General features: G+C 32.7%; 1 protein-coding gene across 1 annotated transcript; it reads right to left on the reverse strand.

The window, feature by feature from the left end:
* Nucleotides 1–3741: 3741 nt before the first annotated feature.
* Nucleotides 3742–8139, reverse strand: LOC108458096 (leucine-rich repeat receptor-like serine/threonine-protein kinase BAM1). Its single transcript, XM_017757345.2, has 2 exons — nt 5345–8139; nt 3742–4918 (listed from the first exon to the last, which is right to left on the reverse strand). Exons 1-2 carry the CDS (start codon nt 7932–7934, stop codon nt 4455–4457), a joined length of 3054 nt encoding a protein of 1017 aa, XP_017612834.1. The 5' UTR covers nt 7935–8139; the 3' UTR covers nt 3742–4454.
* Nucleotides 8140–25478: the final 17339 nt, after the last annotated feature.

The following is a 25478-nucleotide window of genomic DNA, read 5'->3' on the forward strand; positions in this document are numbered from 1 at the left end:
GTTAATCCGATTAGGGTTTGAATTTAGCCTGGACTGGTAATTCAGATCTGAGCTCATTGAGGGTGTTTGTCGCTATAAGAGATTTAGCCTGGATTGGTAATCCCGACATCACCTTATGAGTTTACATTACGGGGGATTTAGCCTAGACTAGTAATCCCTCCGTAAGATGTGAGGTTCGCGGGAGTGCATACATGAGATGATCGCTCTTATGACTTGACGATAAATGGATAATCCATCAAGATTTTTCGAGTAACTCAACGGGATTAATATATGATACAAAAATGAAAACGTTGAATGATGAGCTCATCTTAGATAAGTTACATAGTGTGATGTTATGTGACTAATTTGTTGATGGAGTGCATGTGATAGGGAAACCATTCCATATTTGTTGGTTTATTTGCCTAATATGGTTGTATGCTAAACAAATCGGTAAGTTTATTTTCTAGTTATTCGGGTTTACTAAGCATGTAAATGCTTACCCCTCTCTTTTCCCTATCTTACAGAGCTCATGAACTCACGAAGATTGGAAGACGATTGGAGAGTCAACACACTATCATCTTGTCTATCTTTGGTATATAGATACTCTTATTTTGTTCAATGGCATGTATAGAGCTTTTGTTAATTTTGTAATATGTGTCATTTGATTAGCCAATATGAATGCTTGTAAGGTGTACATGTCCACATGCATATGGCCATAGGATTTGGCTCATTTTGTTATAAGGTATGACCTACATAGTTATGCATATTTGTGTTCAAATGTTATTGAGATGAATGAACATGGCGTATCATAAGTAAATACACATGTAGCATGATCGAATCACATGGGATGGCTAGACCATAATTGGCAATGAGTTATAATAATGAGCCAATCTTGAATGTGTTATAAGGCATAGACATTCTTGATACAAGAGAAATAATCCTAGCATGTGTAAGATCGATGAAATAAGGTTTACATGCAATGAGGTTTATCGAGGTCATTTGAGAGTATAATTAGGCCTGGCTATATGTTATGGAAGCCTATAAATGAGAACATATGTTAGAGGATGACCAAAGGCTTGGAAAATAGCCTAAAATGGCCCACATCGGTAAACACATGGGCATGTGTCTAGACCGTGTGACACACAGACCACCCATGGGCGTGTGGCATAACCGTATGTCCCCTACACCAAAAATTTTAAGTCAGAATGCATGGTAGTAAACACACGGGTAGAGACACGGCCGTGTGTCTCAATCGTGGAGGATACGGCCTAACACACGGGCGTGTGTCTTGGTCGTTTGCCCCTAAATGCATGCTGACATCATAAATAGAATGCTCGAGTTTTTGGACACGGGCGACCACACGGGCATCTCAAGGCTATGTGAAGGACACGGGCGTGTGCTTGGCCATGTGAAAACCCCTGTAGGTTCGAAGTAGAAATAAATTCAACTAATTCCACACGGGTAGGGGACACGGGCGTGTGCAATGTCTCCACACGAGCGTGTGAGACATTAACTCAGAATTTTTCTTAAATTTTTATTAGGTCCTCGGTTTAGTCCCGGATCAATTTCAATGTACGTTTGAGCCTCGTAGGCTCATAATAGAGACACCAAGATGATATTGGATTGGTTTCAAATTGGAACGAAACTTTATAACCCGTATTTCCTGAAAATGTTCAAGTACATGCCTGGTAACGCCTCATACCTGGTCCCGGTCTCAGGCATGGGTAAGGGGTGTTACACGTATCTTTCTTTTAGACTATTCCACAATTCAAGTGGATCTTTTATAGTCAAATATTATGTTTAGAATCCTTCATGAAGATGATGACAAAGGAAAATCATAACTTGGGTTTTATCCCATTTAAATGCCTTAAAACCTTGCATAATTGTATTCATAAGACCTTTAACGTTTAGGTGATTTTCAGCATCTAACATTCATGACAAAAAATTCTTGTCTAATATGTCAAGGACCACAAATTCAATTTTTGAGAGGTTTGACATACTAATATAAGACAATGATGACCATTAGGTTATATAATGAATCAATAGTAAATAAAAAATTTGAAAATAGCATATATATCTCTTTTTCATTTTTTTATATTAGATTCCATGAATGGCTACTATTAGATAACTTTTGTTATTTATTAAAATATTACAAATGTGATGAATTCATTATATAATGGTACAAAATTGTTAGGTCATTCGCATTCTATTAGTATATATTTGATTAATTACACTAATAATACTTTAATTACCAACATTGTTAATATCATATTAATGATATGCAGGTCACATGAATCTAAGACATAATACGATCAGCTGATTGAATCTTTACTAGATCAACATAGGAATTGTTGTCAATGCAAGAGGACATGAATTCGAATGCGTTGAAGCGTATTATCCTCCTATTTATGGGTTGAGGAGGGGCTATGAGTAGTTCTTGACATTGTGTCAAAAAGAGCAGATATGTTCAGAATCTATAATGAAATTGTTCAAAAAAAAAAGACAGAAAGATGACTAATTATTAAGCATATATTTCAATCATGTTTATGATATTCACATTAAAAAAACAATAGGAACATTAAATTAATCATCCAAAAATAATGAAATTATGTAGAATAAGGACAAATAATAATCAAATATCAGTTTTACGTATTTACAAAATACGTGTATTTTATCTTAGAGTTGCTTCTTCAACAAAGTTGTTGCATGATTGAACTATTTTACCTTCAACAATAAAAATGATTATTGAGAATCATAAACATGTTATAAAATTGTCAGGCAAACACTAAAAGTAAACAACATATGAAAGCAAAGAGAAGTTAGACCTTTTAAGTAGTTTATCATACAGGTAAACTGTTATAAAATTATAAAATTATCAAATATAAAATTATCATACTGTGCAAGTCTAACATCTTGTATATTGTAACTATTTTAAGTATTCATTTATCTCTTTTCACTCACAAAAGGGTTAGAAGATTCTTTCATTCAATGAAATACAAATAAATCAATCTTACTTAATTGTTTTATTAAAACATACATTAAGAAACTTGAATATCCATTCTAATAAATAGATGGGGTTTTATTTTATATATGAAAGAGGTTAGAATATGGATATCCACATTCATAGATTTATAATATAAATATATTTTTTACTATATTTTAAGTAAATTATTGTTTTTAAATCATTGAAATAAAACAAATCATTGTATTTTATATTAAAAATATTTTTATGAGTATTATACTAAGTGTTATTTCATAAACTAAAAAGTTTAGTGTTGAAAAATTAAATAATCATTTTAAGTTATGAAATTGGTTTGGGATATTACTTAATGTCAAAAACAAAATATAACTAGATTATTAGATAAATGTAAATGTTAAATTATAGAAACTTTTATTTCACATTTTTATTCGTCTTTTAAACATTTCAATTATTTTAAACAAATTAAAATTTTATAATATAATTTTAAAAGAAATAAAATACAATACAATAAATTAAAAATAGTTTTCATTAAATGATAATTAGCTATTTATCTAGTTATTATTTTCATCATTTTCATAGAAAAAGACTCTATCAAGTGATTTGTATTATAAATTATAAAATGTGTTTAAAAATATATAAATCATTCAAAATATTATTATTTAATTATTTAATTTTCGAAAATTTATCAAACAAAGCTTATATTTTTATTCCTCGATATACTATCTTCAGAAACAAATTAAGAAAAAAAATAGCAAACCAACAAGTAGTAATGCAAATTAAACTTATGAATCCAATTTTTCCATATGTTAATGTTTGGATGACATTGAAAGTTGCATGGCATGTGGCAAAGGCGTCAAAGGGGGCCAACTAGAAAGCCAGCATTATTTGCCATTGCTGCCAAAAACAGAGACCAAAGCTTGAGTAAAAGCATCTACCAGTAATTGGTGTTCTGGAAGGAAACGATCCCTTTCCTTGGCTTCATCATTCATTTCACATGTTGTTCCAAGGACCCTGAATTGCCAGATGCCCCCAGTCTCAGTTCAGAATGCCATCGACATTTCCCTCTCCATCGGCCATGGTCTGTGTCTCGGTAATTGAGACCCGATCCTTGTGTTTGTTTATGTGCCTACCACCCATCCATTCCTATTTTTCCAGGCCATTATTACCATTATTGATTTTGATAAGCCTTTTTAGCTTTGCAGGGCTTTCAACAGTCACTGGTGCCATGCATGCAACAATAGCGTAGCAGTGGCAGAATAAGGATGAAGCCAGTACGATCATGAGTACAAAAGGTTTTTTTTTTATAACAAAATACCGCCACCAATGCTACTGTACAAAATATAAAAGAAAAAAATTAAAAAACTTCAGACGTTTTAATCACCTTAAAGCTAGAGCAAACCCCCTCCCAAAGAAAAAGAACACAGTAGTAATAACTGCCACAATTCATGAAATTTAGAGCACAAGCCAATCCCTCAAAAAAAAAAAAAAAACCACTTTAAATGCTAAGAAGATCAGGTGGTGGAGTGTGTTGGTCTTTTGGTTCCTTTGTTGTTGCATCTCTAGGAGACTCTAGAATTGTGGGTTGTGATATTGGTGAGGACTCAGCAGTGATTGTGGAGTCTCCCTGCTGCTGCTTTGAGTTGGGTGGTTTAGGAACCTCTGTTAGAATTTGAACCACTTCCCTCATTGTTGGCCTCTCTACAGCTTGTTCTTCGACGCAGAGCATCGCAACGTAGAATACATGCATTACCTCGTGGAGGGGAACCGAAGACAGTCTAGGGTCAAGGATTTTGAGAACCCCTTCCTTGTTTGAATTGGTTGTTTTTTGAACCCATTGAACAATGTCCACACCATCACCAAATTCACCCACTGGTTTTCTACCACTGACAAGTTCTAAGAGGACTACACCAAAGCTATACACATCACTCTTCTCATCCACCTTCAGCGTGTACGCATATTCTGCAGAAACAGGATAATGAAATTCTCAGTCAAATTACAGGGAGAACGGATCATTTCAAATAGGTACATAGTTGAATTAATTAGGTGGTCAAATTTAAATAAGATTTATGTACATTCAAACTTGCTAATATTGATTGAAATGAACAAATTATTAACTCCCCCAAAAGACAATTTTCAGAGCACAAATCATGCTAACATGAACCCCAAAGTCAAAACAAAGTACATAGGAAATTATTGGTAGGTATTAATGAATGACCCTAACCCAAATTCGAACAAATGTCAAATTGTTTTCTCCAAAAATATCAAGTTATTTGAATTCATTTTTCTTAATATATAAATAAAAACAAAATAGACCTGGAAAATAAAAACTACCAGTGACAGAGACAGCAAAAATCAACATTCATTAATTATGGAGTTTGACTATACCTGGAGCGATGTATCCATATGAACCAGCTATGGCAGACATACATTCGGATGTGCCCGAATCTTGTAGAAATTTAGCAAGGCCAAAATCAGCAACATGTGCTTCATAATCAGAGTCAAGGAGGATGTTGTTTGATTTCACGTCTCGATGGAGTATCAACGGGGAACAATCATGATGAAGGTAGCATAGCCCCTTAGCAGCCTCAACCGCGATCTTATACCTCGTATCCCAGTGCAAATGACCCCCTTTCTTGCCATGAAGAACCTCTCCTAAACTTCCATTAGGCATATATTCATACAACAAAAGATTTGTCTCATGGTTTGAGCAAAAGCCCAACAGTCTCACGATGTGCCTGTGCCTAATCCTCCCCAGTGTCTGTATCTCAGCATTGAATCCATGATCATGAGAAGACCCTCGGCTCATTGCTGGTAACCTTTTCACCGCAACCTGATCACCATTAGGCATAAGTCCCTTGTACACAATCCCAGCACCTCCTTTTCCGATGATATTATCCTCCTTCAAACAGTCCAACACATCATCACAAGTGAAATCCAAGCGCTGAAAAGCAGTTAACTTCCAAGCTCGAGACTTTCTCGCCTTTTTCAAGGACCTTGCTTTGATTATAGCTGCGACTGCAAACAAGATGGAGCAGACAAGCAAGCCAATAACAAGCAAAAGCTTCAAGGAAGCAGACAGTCCACCTTTAACATGAGTTTGATCAGTTCCATTAGCCCCATCCTTGCATGGCCTTAAATACGGGCCGCAAAGTTGAGGATTCCCCAAGAATGAGGTGTAGTTAAAGTAACTAAACTGACCAGTGCCCGGAACCAAACCAGAGAGATTGTTGTATGAGAAATCAACTGAAGTTAAACTTTGCATTGTAGCTATTGATGAAGGAAGGGTACCAATAAGATGATTTCTTGACAGATTGAGGTAGTTTAGTATCCTCAGACCTGTAATCTCAGTTGGAATCTCACCCGAGAGCTCGTTTCGACTAAGATCAACAAATGTTAATAGCTTGCATTTGCTAATTTCAGGAGCCACCGGACCTGAAAGCTTGTTATGGCTGAAATCCATCTTCGAAAGTTGTTGTAACTTCCCAATCTCAGCTGGGATTCGACCCGAAAACTTGTTTCCGTCAAGAAGAAGCTTCTGAACACCTGAAAAGTTACCGATACTGGCCGGTAAAGCCCCTGAAAGCTGATTGTTCGATAAACTAATTTGACCAAGATTCACCGAAATGGGAGAATCGGTAACCAAGAACTCCCCGGTTAAGTAGTTGTTTTGCAATTCAACTTGAGTAAGGTTTGGTAATTCGAATAGCCCTTTTGGAATTGATCCGTTGAGAAAATTTTCCCCCATTCGAATCCGATTGAGCGACTCGCATTTCCCCAACGCTTCTGGAATTGGACCAAACAAGAAATTCCCCAAAGCAATCAAAGTCTGCAACGTGTTGCCGGAACACATATCCGGCGGCAAATTCCCCGTTAGCTTATTTGACGAAAGGTCTAGGAGCTGAAGCTTTCTATTACTTCCCAACGTCTGAGGAATGCTTCCTGTGAAGTTATTTTCCCATAACTGTAAAACCTGCAAGTCAGGCAACTCACCGATAAACTCTGGAATCTGCCCGTGAAGTTTGTTTCTGAAAAGATTCAGAAGAGTCAAGTTTTTGAGTTCAGAGAAACTCTGTGGAATCTCTCCAGTCAGCATATTGTTCGATAAATCCATTGATTTCAAGCTTTTTAAGGTTCCCAGCTCGGGAGTTAACGAACCAGAGAGTGCATTGACTTGGAGAAACAAAGTGTCGAGCTTCTGTAACTTGCCGATCTCTGGTGGTATTTCGCCGGATAACATGCAGTTAGCGGCGTCGAACCGAACGAGTTCTGATAAGTTCCCCATTTCAGGGGGCAAACCACCTTCAAAACTATTGTAATAGCCAATGTACAACTGCTGTAACATTGTCAAGTTACCAATTTCGGGTGGGATTTTACCGCTAAGTTCGTTACCTGAAACGGCTAGATATTCAAGGTGCTCCCAACGGCCGTAACTTGACGGGATCTGACCGCTGAAAAAGTTTCCTCCCAAATGCAGGTGGCGTAACTTGGGAAGCTCAGTGACGGAAACCGGCAAGTCCCCAGTCATGTTGTTATTATATAAATCGATTACTCGGAGGTTTTTGAGTTGGGAAAGTTGGGAAGGGAAAGAACCGCCGAAAACATTGTTGGAGAGGTTGAGATAACGGAGAGCAGAAAGGGCGGCGAGTTCGGTCGGGATTGGACCGGAAAGCTGGTTGGCTGCGACGGAGAAGTTTCGGAGAAAACGGAGGTAGGAAAAGGACGGGGAAAGAGTTCCGGACAAGTTGAAGTTAGTGAGGTCGATGGATGTCACGTGATGACCGGTATGGTCGCACGTGACACCGGTAAAAGAGCAAAGCGATGTACTTTCATTCCAGTTGGATAGATAAGATTGAGGGTCATCGGTAATGGAGGATTTAGCATCAAGAAGCGCGCGAAACTCCGAGACGGCTCGTGCGGCGGAGGAATGGGAAATGCGGAGGAGAAGAAACAGTAGGAGGAGGAGGAGAAACTTCATTTTAGCTCTATCTTATAAAAGATTTTCTTTTTCTTTTCTCCCTGAAATAGAATTGGGAGGGAAAGATGGAGGGGGGGGGGGGTCAAGGGGAGGGGAGAGTGAGGTGAGTAAGTGAAGAAGACGAGAAGTGTGATTTTATTATGTTTTTTTTTTTTTATATTTTTAAATTTGTTTGGTTACGGAGGGTAGAGCTGATTTTGAACATTTCATGATTGCCCTCAATGTTTCATTTGTTTTAGATATGGACTTTGATTGTTGGCTTCATTTTTTATTTTGAATAATGTTAAGCAATACATTTATTTTTATTTTTCTAATGATTAATTCATTACTCAAATAAATTTTGAAAATTCAACCATACTTTTAAATAAAAACATTTATATATATACTTTTTAAAATTTTGTACTTAAAGCAAATCATTCTATTCAATTATTTTTAAATTAAAATAAAATTATGAAATTATGTAAGTACACTTGCAATGAGATTATCCACTTCGAGTGAAAAATATTCGATCAAATCTAATGAAAAGTTTTTGAGTTAGTCAAATTGAGGAGTCATATTTTATCATTCTAATTCAATTTGAATTTTTTTTCAAAATGAGTCTTGTAAAATGAGATCCAATTCAATTCAAGTCGAATTTATTTATTCAAGTTAAATTAAAAAATTAAACGAATCATAAATCTTGCTGATAGTATGATTAAATTCTAAGTTAAAGAACATAAATATTATGTATATTTGAAAACTCTTTTAAAACAAATAAGAGGAAAATTACAAGATCATCCGTATGATAAATTTGATTTGATAATTTACTTGTTTAAGGTCTCAAATTTATCATTTTGGATTTTTATAAAATACAATTTAGCATTTCATATATTTCATATATTTTTAAGATTTTTAGATTTTTATTTTTGAATATATATTTATAAAATTTTGAAAAAAATTATAAATATTTTGAATTTTGAATATTATTTTGAATATTTGTATTTTTAGAGAGATCAAATTACATGTTTTCAAAATTGTTAGCAACCCAATAGATATTTACATCAATTTGTTAATCAATTTATTCAATTATTTAATTTATAAAATTTAACTCGCCTCAAAAAAAACAAAATTACTTATTCGAAATTATTTGGAAAAATTGAATAACACAATTCAATTAACTCAAATTTTAAAATAAAAGTGAATTTTTCTCACCCCTAATGATGATACTTACTATTTGTCCACAATTAATATTTTTAATATAGACTCATTTTAAATTAACATAAAAGCTATTAAATCTATATTTTTTTTCAATTTGAACATAGTAAAAATTTTAATTAAGTATTAAAATAAGTGTAATAACCCAAAATTGACAGGCCTTGAAACCCAAAACCAAAATTAAATAAATGTTTATTAAACAGTCCATTTAAACCTTTACAGAACCCAAATACCATGGCCCACTAACCCGTAGGCCCAAAAATTAAATAAACCTAAACCCAGTTACAACCCAATAACCGTTACAGACCTAGACCTAAACTAAACCCAATTGACCCAAGCTCTCAGAGGCCCAGAACCTAACACCATCAGCTAGGGTTTTTAATCCTAGCTCTCTCTCTCCCACGCAATGCAACCACTGAAACTTCGGGAGCGTCGGTTCAACTCCCGGATCGTGGCCATCAATGCATTGACGTGCCATCAATGCGTTTCGTCCCCTTATGCACTGTTCAAAGACCACGATCTCGTGTCTCCCTTCTGGTTTTGGTACCACCGTTAACGCCGAGATTGTCGGGGTACCTGCAAAACGAAAAGGAAACTTAGCAGATAATGGCCAAAGATACAATAGACAAGAAATCAGAGATTTCTTTCCTTATGTAACAAATCAGTAGGCTATAAAAAGCCTTTGTAACCCTTGTAACGATTACGCATACAGAAATAAAAGTGAATACAAGCAGTTTCAAAGAAAAGGTGATTTAACTGTGTGTTTTTTTTATTTTAGAACATATGCATGTATGTACATCATTTTAGCAAAAAATAGTAACTTTTAAAAAGGGGAAGAGATTACCTGTGGAAGGACGAGGATTTTAACCCTCAGACCACCGTACAGGACGGCGCGTGAGCGCGTGAGGAGACCCTTGACGGAGGCTCAGCAGCTCCGGGATCGGCCTCCAAATCCTCTTCTAGAGGATTTTTTTTTCCTTAAAAACGGATGTTAAAATGATTTTTTAGGGGCGAAGTTTGACTTATATAGTTTATTTAAAACGGTGTCGTTTTACAACTATAGGATCCATGCATTGACCCGATTACCCGGGGAGGATCCGCACATTTTTGAGAATTGCGTTAATTGCCCAATTGGTCCTCTCGCAATTTTTATACTTTTAATTTCATTTTATTTATTTTTTTAATTTGGTATTAATATTTTAATTCTATTTCAATTCGACCCTCCCAATGATTTACAATCGTATTAGGGGAAACGGTGACGTTTTGGGAATAGGGCTATTTGTCCAGTGACCCCCTTTGATTTTGCGGGTGTTTCAAATCGGGCCTTAATTCAGTTTTAGCTTTGTAAATTTGCCCCGTAATTTTACAAAACTTTAAATTTAGTCCTAATTTTTTATTTCTATATATTTTATATTAATATTTGATTTATTTTAATTTTACTTTTATACATTAAAATTATTAAAAGTGTTATTTTATATATATTACTATTATATATTATTTTCCTCAAATTATTATTGTTTTATATATTATTATATTTTCACATATATTATATATTTATTAATTATTTATATATATATATATATTGTTTTACATGTTATTTTATATTATATCTATTATATTTCTTATATATTTATATTACACTTTATTATATAATATTTTTTATTGTTTTATATATATATATATGTTAAGTATATCATGTATCGCCAATTATATTATTTATGATTACATTATATATATTATTTTAAAAATGTAAATTATTATTATTAAATCATATTTTTAACCCACACTATATACATATTTGTATTAATTATTTATTTATTTTCTATATATTATTTCATTTTAAACTAATATTGTTATATTATAAAATCTCTTACATACTCCTAAACCAATATATTATCATATAATTATTATTCTTTTATTCTTGTTATTATATTATCTATTAAATACTATTTTAAAATGGTTATGAAATGTCTTGTTTTTAATTGTACGTATATTTTGTTAGCAATCAATTACTCTTTTTTTATATTAGTTCTTCTATATGTTTTATATTGTATGTATCATGTATGTGTTAAGTTTATTTTATTATAATTATATGCGATTGACACTATATTTCTTCTATTTGTATATCATACATTATTTGATTTATGTTTTTTATATCATGCATCATTTAAATATTATTTCGTATGTTTATATACTTTGTTTATTCATTTTCAATACATGCTATACATATATCTTTGTTTGCATTTTTTTGCTTCGTATGTATTATTCTTTTTATCGTAGTATTCATTTTTTATCTACCTAGTACAATAATATATTATTATGATTTACAATGTAGTACAATTCTCCACACATCATCTTTAAAAATGAGACTCTAAAGTTTTCAAAAAGAATAAAAAGGCAATGCTTGGTGTTTGGAAACTTCGGGAAAAATAGTGCCCTAACTTATTGGGTTGCAATTTTTCTCGTTGAGTTCGAATAGTCAAATACCCTTCTAAACTTTTAAAATTTTCAAGATACAAGCAACTATCTTGGAATTTCAAAGCGTTGTGTCCTAACTTACTGGATGTGGCGTTTTGTCGTTTCGAGATAGGAATTTTCAAAAAGGCTAACTTAGAGCCAAATATCCTAAAATATGGTGTCCTAACTTATTGAACGAAATATTTTTATTTATTTGATATAAGTGAACCCTAATTTTCAAAACAAAAAAAAAATCAAAAATATTAAAAGAGGATTGCATCTTGAAATTTCTAATTTCCGACCTTAAAGACATTTGGTAATTAATTAGGTACCAATTATTGGGCGATACGAGGGTGTTAATCCTTCCTCGTAGTAACCGACTCCCGAACCCGTTCTTTTTATTTCGTAGACCAAAACTAATGATTTTAAAACAAAATGTTTTAAAGGTGATCCAATCACACCTAAAAAGATTGGTGGCGACTCCCGTTTTCGTTTTTCTTAAAGTCGATTCCTATTTCCTAAAACTCGATTTAAAAATAGTTTCGACAATAAGTATCTCTAAAAAGTTTTTTTCTCAAGAGATGCTTTGTTATTAGTACCTCAGTATTCATGATTGTTGAGTTTAGTTATATGTGTTGTCTTGACAAGTTTTGTAAGATTATTGGAGTCTAAGATAATGTTCATAGAATGATTATTAAAACTTCGATAACAATAAGTGTCAAATTTTATGTAAAATATTTAAATTTAGAATTGAAATTATTTGTATATTTTAAAATTATTGTGGATAATATTTAAGCAAACTTCAACACTTACAAATGTTGAGGTCTTTATGAAAATATTTTTAAAATTTAATAATAAATATAATTATTTTTTAAGGAGAGAATGAATATTTATTTTGACTTAATCACTTATGGATGTTGAGTTTTTATTAAAAACTCTAAAGGTGTGTTTTAAAAATATCGAAAAATTCCATAATTTGTAATTAATTTCAAAAGGGATTTTAGTAACTTGATTTCCTTTTTAAATTCCACCTAAAGAGGTGTTTTCTTCTTTTAATTTCCTTATAATTTATTTTATTTAATAAATATAGTCCCATTATAAGATAATAATAAAAGTAAACTTCAAAAATCATTTTTATTTAATTCTAATATATTTTATAACTTTTATTTTATTAAAAATAATTTATATTTTTTTACAAATCTAACCTTAAAAATAATAAATAGCTTATCTCGCTTGTTAGTTTTTCAAAGAAAACTCAAAACATTTCTTATTTACATTTTTATATCCTACATACTCAAGATTTTTTGAATTTGAATTTCCAAACATACCATAATGTTTACTCTCGCTTCGTTGGCCAAGGTTATCCTACTTAATCAAGTCTAACTTATAAAACAAATTGAGGTTCTTTGGGTCACTAGGAATATCTTGCACCAACCCAAATTTTCGTTTCACCTGATTAGCTTATTATGGCTCTACAATGTAGAAACAAATTATGGGCACTTTTACCCTAAATGACACATAATCCTTGCATGTTGTCCTAGGTAGAATTGGACAACTTACATTGTCCAAGTATGGTATGATAGTAACTGCAAATATAAACAATAAATATAATTATATTCATTTACAAGAATAATCACATAAATTGAATACGAATATAACATCAACATACCTCTGCACCGACTAGTTGATTGGTTTCTCATCACATCCAAGTAAAGGTCTTTTCTATAACATGTAAGATCCAAGTGACCCTTAAACCTATTCAAATATTCAATGCAATGGGAAATTATATGTAACACCCATAACGTATCCCTCGTCAGAATAGGGTTATGGAGTATTACCATAATTTTACAGATTAATTAACAAACATTTCATATCATCTAGCATTTATATTAGAAACCAATCAAAATCAATTATATTGTCCCTTATGCGAACCCTCGAGGCTCAAAATACACATTGAAAATAAGTCGAGACTAAATCGGTTACTAAAAGAATTTTTCAGAAAACATCAAAAATTTTCAAAGGTGCAAGGGGCACACGCCCGTGTGGCCAAGCCATGTGTCTTGCACGGTCAAGAAACACGCCCGTGTCTCAGACCATGTGGGCATTCGAAATTGGGACACTGCCGTGTCCTAACCCGTGTCCAAACTTGTGAGCTCTCTGACTTGGGTCACACGGCCAAGCCACACGCCCGTGTGCTAGGTTGTATGAGTATTTCGTTTTGTGCAAATTAAAGATACAGGGGACACACGGCCGTGTCATCTGGCCATGTGTCACATACGGCTGAAACACACGCCCGTGTCTCTGGCCGTGTGTCACACACGGCTAAGACACACGCCCGTGTCTCTGCCCGTATGGACAAAAATAGGTCATTTTCCTAGCCATATTTCTCACCTAATTTGTCATCAACTTAAATTAACATTTTTGGACATAACAAGCCATAACAAGGCATTCAAATCAAGCCAAAATCAATACTTAAACTTATAATACTATCACATACCAACAATATGCCCTTAGGCTATTTAAATGACAACATAACTCATATCAACCAAATAACCAATTTCACCTACATGACCAAATACATATATTCATAATTTACCAATTATACCAATTCAACCCAACCATCAATGTACCTATAAGATTTCCATTATTCAATCGTTTCAAACACACATCAAACATGATAAGACCACTTATACATACACATTAAAATATATCTATCACAAGTCATTCAAATGGCTATTTCCAATAAAACATTTATATGCCATCAATAGCCAAATTAACCTATACATGCCATTATAACCAAAATTAATTTACTAGTTATACCGAAAAGGCTGATAGATAGTGTGAAGTTGCTCCGACCAGCTTCCAACCAAAATGAGCTTCCGAATTACTATAAAAACATGGAAAATAACACAGAGTAAGTATTTAAGCTTAGTAAGTTCGTAAAACAAGGAAATTAAATTACCATTTAATCACATTTAAGGTAAGCATGCTAATATAACCAAACCAATTTGGCCAAAAGCCTAAACACATATCCTCAACATATTAGCCGTGTAACACTTTCCATAACCAATAAACATGAATATACATAATCACTAGGTAAGATTCACATACATGTATTATCCATATCATATTTCAATATATCATGCAATATCATTTCCATGTAATTCAAGTATATACCCGTAATTGTTCATTTCGAACTTATATTGTTTCATATCAAAACTTTGCCCGTTGAACCATTTAAAATATCGTTGGATACACGGGTAGTACACATGTAGTGTTAAAATTTGTAATCCGTCAATTCATGTACTTGTATGCTTATACAAGCATGTAAATGGGAAGCTCTTCCAAACAATATAACGGGAAGCTCGTATAAGCCATATATCGGGAAGTTCATGCAGGCTGTAAATCGGGAAGCTCAAAAGAGTTGTGGTGTGTCTACAACTCATGTAGGATCACAACCAAATCGGGAACCCTAATGGCATGTCATTTGTATTCTTCGAATTTCTAAGGTTCAAACAGGACTCGATAATTATCGGATATGTGATCATAATTATACATGGCAATTTGTACAAATCACACACAGCAATATTCAATTTAAAATATTTAAATATACAATTTAGTTACACGAACTTACCTCGATAAGTATATATAGATACGAAGGCTACTAATCCGATACTTTTTCTTTGCCTCGATCTAACTTTGTATTAGGTCTATCCGGATCTATACAAATGAATTTAACTCAATTTAATATAATTCCTATTCAATTTAATCCAATACACATCTTTGGAAAAATTACTATTTTGCCCTTATACTTTTAATTAATTACAATTTAGTCCCTAGGTTCGAAAAATGAAATTCGTACAATTTAATCCTTATTCAAGCCTAGCCGATTTTCATACATATCAATAGCAGCCCATGTATTTCACAAAATTTAGAATTTTTCATAAATTTTTCATCTTTTCAATTTAGTCTCTAATTGATAATTTTATCAAATTTCTCTTTACAAAAGTTGTTTATCTAACAACAACCTTTCATTTGCTATCATAAAACTTCAAATTTTAACTATACTCATCCATGGTAAAACCCTAATACTTTAACAGTTTTGCAAATTAATCTTCGGGATAGCTAGATTAAGCTATTACGATTTCAGAAACATAAAAATTATTAAAAACTGGACAAAAATACATACCTAAATGAGTAAAAATAAGCTTGCTAACTTCAAGCTTCCATGGCTAGGGTTTCCATTTTTTTAATGAAAGATGATGAAAATAGATTTTTTTTCTTTTTTTTAATATTACTTTAAATCTTTAATTTCCAAAATTAACCTTAATAACTTATCCAATTTCCAATGATGAATAATCATTCTTATCCACTAACTACTCTAAATGGTCTATTTACTATATAAGGACCTCCAACTTAAAATTCCATAGCTATTTGATAGCTTTAGCTACTAGAATTCAACTTTTGCACTTTACACAATTTAGTCCTTTTTACCAAGCTAGGCATGTAAACAGTAAAATTTCTTAACAAAATTTTATACGATATTTCTATCATACTATAGACCATAAAATAATATTAAAATAAATTTTCTTCCGACCTCGAATTTGTGGTACTGAAACCACTGTTCTGATTTCACTGAAAATGAGTTGTTACATTAAAAATATTAGTCATTCAATACATTTTAAGATATTAAGTACGATTATTTTTACCATCGACTAAGAGGTAATTCCTATGGTTAGGAAATGATGGGTGCTAACCATGTAACACCCGGTTTTGGCGGGTTCTAAAATAGGCAGGTAAACCGAGTTGTACTCTGAGTGGCATAGTGCTATCCGCCCAATCGATGCTATTGGTGTGTACAAGTGGGCGCATAACAGGTATTGGATTATTGCGAGGGATTGTCTTAGAAAGGATGAATTGTTAAAAAAAGAAGCTTGGTAATAAATTAAGGAATTTCGAGTAATTGGGCTATCGCCATAAAGTATTGTACGCCAAGTTTGGTTAATCATGGTACTAATTACATTCTAACAAGGTGGTTAGAAATGAGTGATGAAATTTCTCTGTGTGTGTGTGTATGTTGGGTTTTGTACACGTTTCTCTATAGCTATAAATCACCTATACGGCAGATTGAATAGGATTATGACGCATGTCAAGTTTCCATTGGGAGAAATGTTGTATATCTAGATAATCAAGTTAGGAAAAAAGGGAGTTTTTTTTCTTCCTTCTTCAAGAAGTATTTCTGTCTAGATCTAAAGAAACATAAGGTAATCCCTTCTTTTACTTAAGCTAAGTTGTAGATCTAGATCTCTATCAAAGAATGCTCTATGTCAATGTAAGATTTATGACCCTACATGCTATTATTTTGAAAGAGTAAATCCATTTAACTTGGTAAGATGGATGATATAAGATCTTATTTGGGGATTTTTAGTGTTAGAGATAACAAAAAAAAGGGAGTGTAGATCTTGATGAATTTTCATGTTTTGTAGAAGTAGTTGTTGCAGATTGTTCGATAGAAGTTTGATCTGGAGTGTGGTATTACAGAAGATGAAAGTTAGGTAAGTCCTTAAGCCAACTCTTATATGTGTGATTGTGCATCTTAGAAACATTTGTGAAAAATAAATAAATTATGGAACTGAAGCTAGAGAAGTATGGTATGATAATCCTGTGTAGGATGAATGTTGATTGACGGTGTATGTATAAATTGCATGGAATATGATAAACTATGTGATGTGAATTTGGAAATCGAAGGATGCTTGTATATCATGTTATGAGTTATGTCTGTTAAGAGTAAGTTAGAGTATGGTGAGTCTGTCTCTGTCTCCACAGAGTTATCTAAAGAGGTTTGTTGGGACTTTAAACATGATTCTCTAAAAGGAAAAGTCCATGACACAATATCATATAAGACCATAGTTGGTGGGTTCACTACAGGAAAACAAACTTTTAGCGGCATTTTTTTGGCCTTTAGCGGTGCTTTTAAGTGCCGTTAGAACTATTTGCGGTGTTTTCACAAGCGCCACAAAAAACGCCACTATAGAAACGCCACAACAATTTTCAGCGTTTATTTGAAAAAATTGCCACAAAAGATTATGACTTTTAACGGCGTTTGTGGGAAAAGCACCGCTAAAAGTCATGGCCTTTAGCGGCGTTTGTGGGAAAGGCACAGCTAAAAGTCATGGCCTTTAGCGGCGTTTGTGGGAAAGGTATAGCTAAAAGTCATGGCCTTTAGCGGCGTTTATGGGAAAAGCGCCGCTAAAAGTCATGCCTTTTAGCGGCACTTTTGTTACAAACGCCGCTAATCTTAGCAGATTTGCAATGTATATTTTTCACCAATATCCAACCCTTCTTGCATTAAATCCAACCAAAAACAAAAAATATAGCATTGAACCCAACCAAATACAGCAAATATAGCATTGAACCCAACCAAATACAACAAATGTAGCATAAAAAATACAACAAAAAATGTTAAATCTAAATGATACTTCAAATTCAATGAAAGATATAATATATAAATTAATAAATGAAGTATAACTCAAAATATTCTTACAATAATGTTAAATGTGACAATGTTAAAAATATTCTTACAACGAGAAAACAAATGTCTAAGATAACGGCTTTTGCGACTGCTGAAACATCTGCATCATATGCTTAAGCTGTAGCTGGAGCTTATCGTACTTTCTTCTCTCTCTCGCCGCCATCATCGCATCGCCTCTCTCTCGCATTGCCCTTTGCCTTCCTCATTCTTTGATCCGCTCTAAGTTGTTGCTGGAGTTCTTTATATTTTCTTTCAACCTCAGTAATTTGCTCAACTGTGCTCGCTTACATCTGAGCTATCTGGTCTCTTAACCTCTGAACTTCAACTTGAGCTTGACTCTCGGAAGGTATGTATTGCTGGGAGCCGGATCCAAAATATTGGGTCAGGGTAACACTAGATCCTTGAAATCGAACCCGACCATACCTTTCAGGACCCAAAACTTCAGAAATAATTCTGTTATCAATGTTCTCAAGATTAACAGAACTATCAGTCAAAGCAATCACTTCATACTCCGCCTTCTTCTCCTTTAGTTTCTTCTAATAAATCAATCAAAGAGTTAGAAACAAAATATATAATAAAAATGAATGCAACATAACTTAACATTATTTAAAGCTACTAACAACGAATTAAACCATTATAATTAAACATTATAAATATTTATAATAAATCAAATTTTATTAAGTAAATATACCATAATTTCTCCAGCTTCGGATGTCATAGGAGATCTATCTTTCTTCCTATACGTAATCTCAAAAAGCTGAAGGCGTCCAACTTTTTGACTAAATAAGACTTCCTACAATATAGTAGTAAAAATATTATTTAATAGTAGAAAGTCATTAATATTTGATATAATTAATAAATTCATAATACCTCGGTCTCAGCAATAGAAGCAAAACTTCTCAACCCGGCGTGTACGTGAATTTTTGTTTTTGCCTGCTGCTTGTTCCAACTCACTCACGGTCCTACATAATGTAATCATTATTACGTATATAGTAAACACTATATACCAAAAATTTTATAAGAATTTAGAAGTACGTAATACCTCTCATTTCTTTAAATTCCAGAATCTAACCGCATCTTCCCATTGGTACCTCAGCATTTCCGGCAGGACATTTTGCAATTTTTCTTCGAGGATTATGTCTTTCTTAAAATATTGTTTTTTCAAAGTGCTTTTACGGTCTCTCCATTTTTTACTCAATGCCTTCTTGATATAGTCATCTGAGACCTCTAAAGCAAATCTCTCCTTAAAAAACACAAGTTTAGAATGTAAATATAAATGAAACTTAAACCAAAGTATTATAAATAACAATTAGATGTTTTGTTACCTTAATATTATAGAAAGCTTGATTTTTGTTACTATCAGGCATGTGATGCTATGATTCGTAGTTGATGGGAAACATATTGACATTTCGTGCTATAATGCCCAAATAGCCTGCTAAAAGTCAAGCTTCAGATCCAACAGGCTGACCATGACTGTTTCTACTTACTTTGACACGCTCAACAGGATTTAAGTCATATAAATCTTTAAGTAGCGTACGTCCTCGACCTCTGTGCGCCCCACCACTTTCAACTGAAAAACGATATGTTATTATTTATATTAAAAATGAAAAATAAATCAATAATAAAAGTCAACACACATGTAAAATAAACTTAACATTACTTTGAAATTCTGCAAGCTCGTCAAGTGTCTCCGGCACATTCGAAGATCCAATAACTGTCTGTTGTTCACTATTTGCTTCTTCTGAATTTGGAGTATTCTGGACAATACTTAAATCTCGTAATCTTCTTCTACTCATTTTTCCTGCAATGCACCTAAAATAGTTGAAATTTTAGTAACAAATTACAACAATAATAGTACATATAAAATAGTTAAATTATATAACATGAGCAAGATTAAAATTATAATATTACATATAATTAAAAAATCGTAAAATCTTATCACATCATATTTCGTAAATATCTTCATCCACATCCTGACGAACCTATTGAAATTGTGTACTAGTACGAGGGATATTTTCATTTAAGTTTTGTTCTGGAAAAGGCAAAGTTTTCGATCTTTCGACGATGTCATCTCTACTTCCATTGCCCATGTCAAACAAGTCTCTAGGGGTGTTTCGGAATACAACGTACCAACCCTTATCAGTTGGATCTTTCGAGTAAAAAACTTGTTTCACTTGAGAAGAAAATACATAGGGCTCGTCCATCAATGTTCTACAGTGTGAATCAATCGAGAGAAATTCACCATTGTAAAACTAAATTGATCGTTTTTAATTCCGCGAGCAGTATTAACATCAGCCCGATCACATCAAAATAAGACAACTTTTCATTTTCCATAGTAATCTAACTCAATAATATAAGCAATAAGTCCGTAATACTCCACATTTCCCTCAACAGGATTACTGTCCCTAGCACTAGCATAACTTGTAATTGAAGAATTAACAACTATTCCATAATTTTGAGTTCTCATCAATCTCTCGCAATATTTTGTATGAAAACTAAATCCATTGATGATAAAGGCACTAAATCTTTTTACTACTCTATTCGGGCCTTGGGAAAGCCATTTAACTTTGTCATTAGCGTCCTTCCCACTCCAAACATATTGAATCGAAAGTAAATTGAGTAATTATAAATGTTATGATAAAATATTATTATTTGTCAATAAAAGGTTTAGTTGCATACCATTTGGCTTAACCATTCATGGAAAGATTCTGTGAATAACTTATTAATCTCTCGTTGTTGTAATTTTCGGGAGCGTGAACGAGATCTCAAGATTCGTTTGTACTCACTATGTTAAAAAGAGGTTTAATTGGTTAGAAAATAAACAAATAAAAAAGATGAATATTTATCATATGCTAGAACTTACTTGCATAATAGTTCAATTGAATCGTGATGAAAAAGAACATATCTATTTGCTTTCTGTAATTTCAACTTTACCGATTGGTTCTCTATAACTTTGAAATAAATAAGTTTCGGCAAAGTTGGGATCATTGAGCCCAGCATTTCTACTTGGTCTATTCAATCTTGTTTCAACATCTTCTAAATATCTAGAACAGAAGGTCATACACTCCTCTTCCAAGTAGCCTTCAGCAATTGATCATTCTGGATCACGCTTATTTTGACAATAAGATTTCAATTTGCTTAGGAACCTAAACACGATATACAACATTATCAAAAGTTGTAACTAAATGTATAGAGGTGAATGAATGAATACTTTATAAATAAATTAGCACATTTCTATAGGATACATCCATCGATAGAAAATCGGTCCTCCAATTATTGCTTTATGAGGGAGATGGATTACCAAGTGCACCATAATAGTGAAAAAAGAAGGTGGAAAGATCTTCTCCAAATTGCATAAAGTCAAAGCAGCTCAATCTTGTACTTTCTCAAGTTCTTCAACATCCAAAACTTTGCGACAGCTTTCATTATATTGGAAAGTTTAATTATACAGGATGTAACCTTTTTTTACATACAGCACCGTAAAGCAAGTGGCAGTAAATCTTGCATCAAGATGTGATAATCATGTGATTTTAAAGAATATAGTCTTTGATCTTTAAGAACTCATACATTGAGATATATTTGATGCATATGCATCTGGGACCTTTATATCCTTCAACACCGTGCAGAACACTTCTTTCTCTTCCTTTGACATTGCAAAAATTTGAGGCGGCAACTTATATTTCCCATTCGGAAGTACTTGGGGATGAAGATCAAGCCGAATTCCCACTTCATCTAAATAAAGTCGACTCTGAAGATTGTCTTTTGATTTTCCATCGACATTCAAAATTGTCCCGATGATGTTCTAGCAAACATTCTTCTCAATATGTATGACATCAAGATTGTGTCGTAAAATGTGATGCTCCCAATAAGGCAACTAAAAAAAATTCTTCTTTTTTTCCACAAGTCCGCCTCATTAGGATCATCTTTTTCATCAGATTCAGCATCAGATTCATCCTTTGATCTTCTCCTTGTTTGTATGTTGGATGGTTGATTCATCTTTCCATAGCTGAAATCCATATCTTTTAACATGAATAAGATTTCAGATCAATGGTCTACTCAGGAGCTTCTCTAAACTCTTCAATGTTATCAAATAAAGTCCTCTGAAATTTAAATCTATGATTTCCATCCAACCACTGACAATGCCCCATAGAACAGAACTTCTTCCCATTATATAACCATTTCGAACATGTTTGCGCAGCACAACAAGGACAAGCATAACGTCCTCTGGTACTCCAACTAGATAAATTGGCATAAGCCAGGAAATCATTAATTGTCTACAACAAAGCTGTACGTAAGTTTAAGTTCTCCTTTCTCAAAACATCATATGTCTCAACCCCGGACCATAATTGTTTTAACTCTTCAATAAGTGGCTGCAAATAAATGATGATATCATTTCCGGGACTTTTCTCTCCAGGGATAATCATAGATAATATAAAAGAAGATTCCTTCATGCAAATCCATGGAGGAAAATTGTAAGGAACAAGCACTACAGGCCAAGTACTGTAGGAAGTACTTATGATTTGAAAAGGATTAAAGTCGTCAGCTACTAGCCCAAGCCTCACATTTCGAAGATTGCTTGCAAAGCTTGGAAATTTGGCTTCAAACGATTTCCAAGCTAAAGAATCAGCAGGATGCCTTAATAATCTATCATCGGTCCGTTCATCATTATGCCACCTCATAATATCGCAAAACCTTGACTGGCTTCTTTCTTAACTGTGCCCCACCTTCATCCGCATTCACATCTTCTGTATTCCTATTCATCCAACGAAACTTACCGCAAACATGACAAGACTGTTGGTTTTTCTGATCACCCCAGTACAACATGCAGTCATTTGGGCAACTATGAATTTTATCGTACCCAAGGCCCAAATCTTTTATTAGTCTCTTCATATCTTGACAAGACTGGGGGATTTTTGCAAACGGAAACATCTCTCTTAGAAACTCTAGCAGCATTGTAAAAGAGTTTCCGGTCCACCCTCCCAAACATTTTAAGTGGAATAGACGAATGCAGAAGGACAATTTCGAATATTTTGATCCCTCATAAAGTTCTTCGTTCATTTCATTAAGTAAATTGTAGAACTTCGCCGCTTCTTCATTTGGCTCCTCATCTGGTGCACTTGTTCCCGTTTCACAAAAAACATTTCCACCAATATTGCAATCATCGGATGTAATAAAGTCAGGTGGAAATGATTGCTCACCATGACTATGCATATTAAATGCATCCTGCAACATACCTTCAATGTTATTTTGTCTAACATAATGATGGTAAGCAATATCAGGATAAGTCGGATTAATCGTTGAAGAAGTTCCACTAGATGTACACTCTCCATGGAAAATCCATTTTTTATACCCCCGAATAAAACCATCAACAATTAGATGTTCGTAGACAACTTCACGTAAATGCCAATTGATGTTGCCACACTTCTTACACGGGAAAAGAATCATATTCTCTTGGCTTACATTTTGAAATGTGAAATTTAGAAAAGTTTGTACTCCATTTCGATAGGCGTTGCTTACCCTTGACAAATTCATCCAACTCCTATCCATTTCGCAGTTCTTGAAACCTAAAGTTGACAATAAATTACACGGGTAAGTTGTTTATTTATAAGTATAATTAAGTTATGTAAGTTATGATATGATATATATTTATGTATTATGTAAGTTATGTAAATTATCTAAGTTGTTTATCTTATGTAAATTATGTAAGATATTATATGTATTTATGTATTATGTAAGTTATGTAAATTATGTAAATTATGTAAGATATGATATATATTTATGTTGATGGGATTGTGATTGTGTTGATGGGAAAACACAAGGGAAGTGAAGAATTGGTTATTAGATTAAATTTACAAGTTTAGGGTTAATTATTTATTTTGAATTAAGTCCATCATGTGTGCTGAATTATGGTTATTTTTTATTGAGTCACATGAATGCTAAATCAACTGAGGAATAAATGGGCTAATTCGTTAAAATAAATTTAAAAAATTTATTTTCCAAGTAAGTCAAGTCTAATTTTTGAACAATATTTAAAAATACAATTTAATTTAATTAGGTAATTTAAAAATAAAATAAAAGTAGACAAAATATTTTTTGATTAAATTAAAATAAAATAAAATATTTAAAATAAAAGTTTAAATACAATTTACTTTAATTAGATAATTTAAAAATAAAATAAAAATAGACAAAATATTTTTCGTGATTAAAATAAAATAAAATAAAATATTTAAAATAAAAGTTTAAATACAATTTACTTTAATTAGTTAATTTAAAAATAAAATAAAAGTAGACAAAATATTTTTCGTGATTAAATTAAAATAAAATAAAATATTTAAAATAAAACTTTAAATATAATTTAATTTAATTAGGTAATTAAAATAAAATAAAACTTTAACGGCGTTTATATTTTTGTCTTTATAATGCAATTCCATTCCTTCTAAAAATTCTCGATTAAATTATATGTTTGACAGTGGAATATTACACTACATAGTCAAGGAAATGCAAGCCAGATTAGTCCAACCCTTAAAGTTGGTATATGGAAATTGTCATTTGATAAAAAATATGGAACATAAACTGATACCTAGCAGAAATTCTCAACAAAATTACTACATAAACCAAGGACAAACAAGCGATAGAATAATCATGACATTACATCCATATCAGCCACTCAGCCAAATTAAGTATATAAAGACTACAACTGCTAAAATACACCAAAAAAAAAGGATATCAATTGAAATGAAAAAAATTAGCAAATAATCAGCTTACGCTGCCATAGCTAGCATTCATATATGAATTGATGGGAGCATATTGTTTTAAAATGCATGAGCAGAAGATCATTCATTTTTCAAGTTCCAGAAAAAACTGTCAAAATTCAACAATACTATAGTAATAAAAAATAGCAGGAAAAAAATTATAGCAAGAGTTGTCTACCTGTGTTTCAGCAATCAGCTTCCTTGCAACTTTTATCAATAGATAGTGCACCTAAAGATCAAAGCACATGGCATTCAACAGTCAAAATTCAGCTATAAAACAAAACAAATGACCGATATTAACGCGACATGTATTACTAGCTACCTAAGCTATAAAATATGGAGTATTATAATATAAACTACAAATATATGAAACAAGTGCATTCTTCTAACGTTTTAGATTTACATATTTTAACATAACAGCAACTATATCATGATAACAAAATCAATTAACTGCATATTCAGTCGCTCTCATTAATAATATCAACACTTGCAGCCAATTTCTAAGCTTGATTTTTTTTTTAAATTATATGAACCATATGATAACTTTCTTTTAATAATGTGTTACCTATTTCTTGTGCATATAGACTCATATCTCTTAGTATAAAACTT

This window comes from Gossypium arboreum, chromosome 11, assembly GCF_025698485.1.
Source record: "Gossypium arboreum isolate Shixiya-1 chromosome 11, ASM2569848v2, whole genome shotgun sequence".
Taxonomy (NCBI): domain Eukaryota; kingdom Viridiplantae; phylum Streptophyta; class Magnoliopsida; order Malvales; family Malvaceae; genus Gossypium; species Gossypium arboreum.

Coding starts and splice junctions, on each gene's coding strand:
- LOC108458096 (XM_017757345.2), bottom strand. CDS start 7,934: ATGAAGTTTCTCCTCCTCCTCCTACTGTTTCTTCTCCTCCGCATTTCC. Junction 4,919..5,344: donor ATATGGATACATCGCTCCAG/GTATAGTCAAAC, acceptor CTGTTTCTGCAG/AATATGCGTACACGCTGAAG.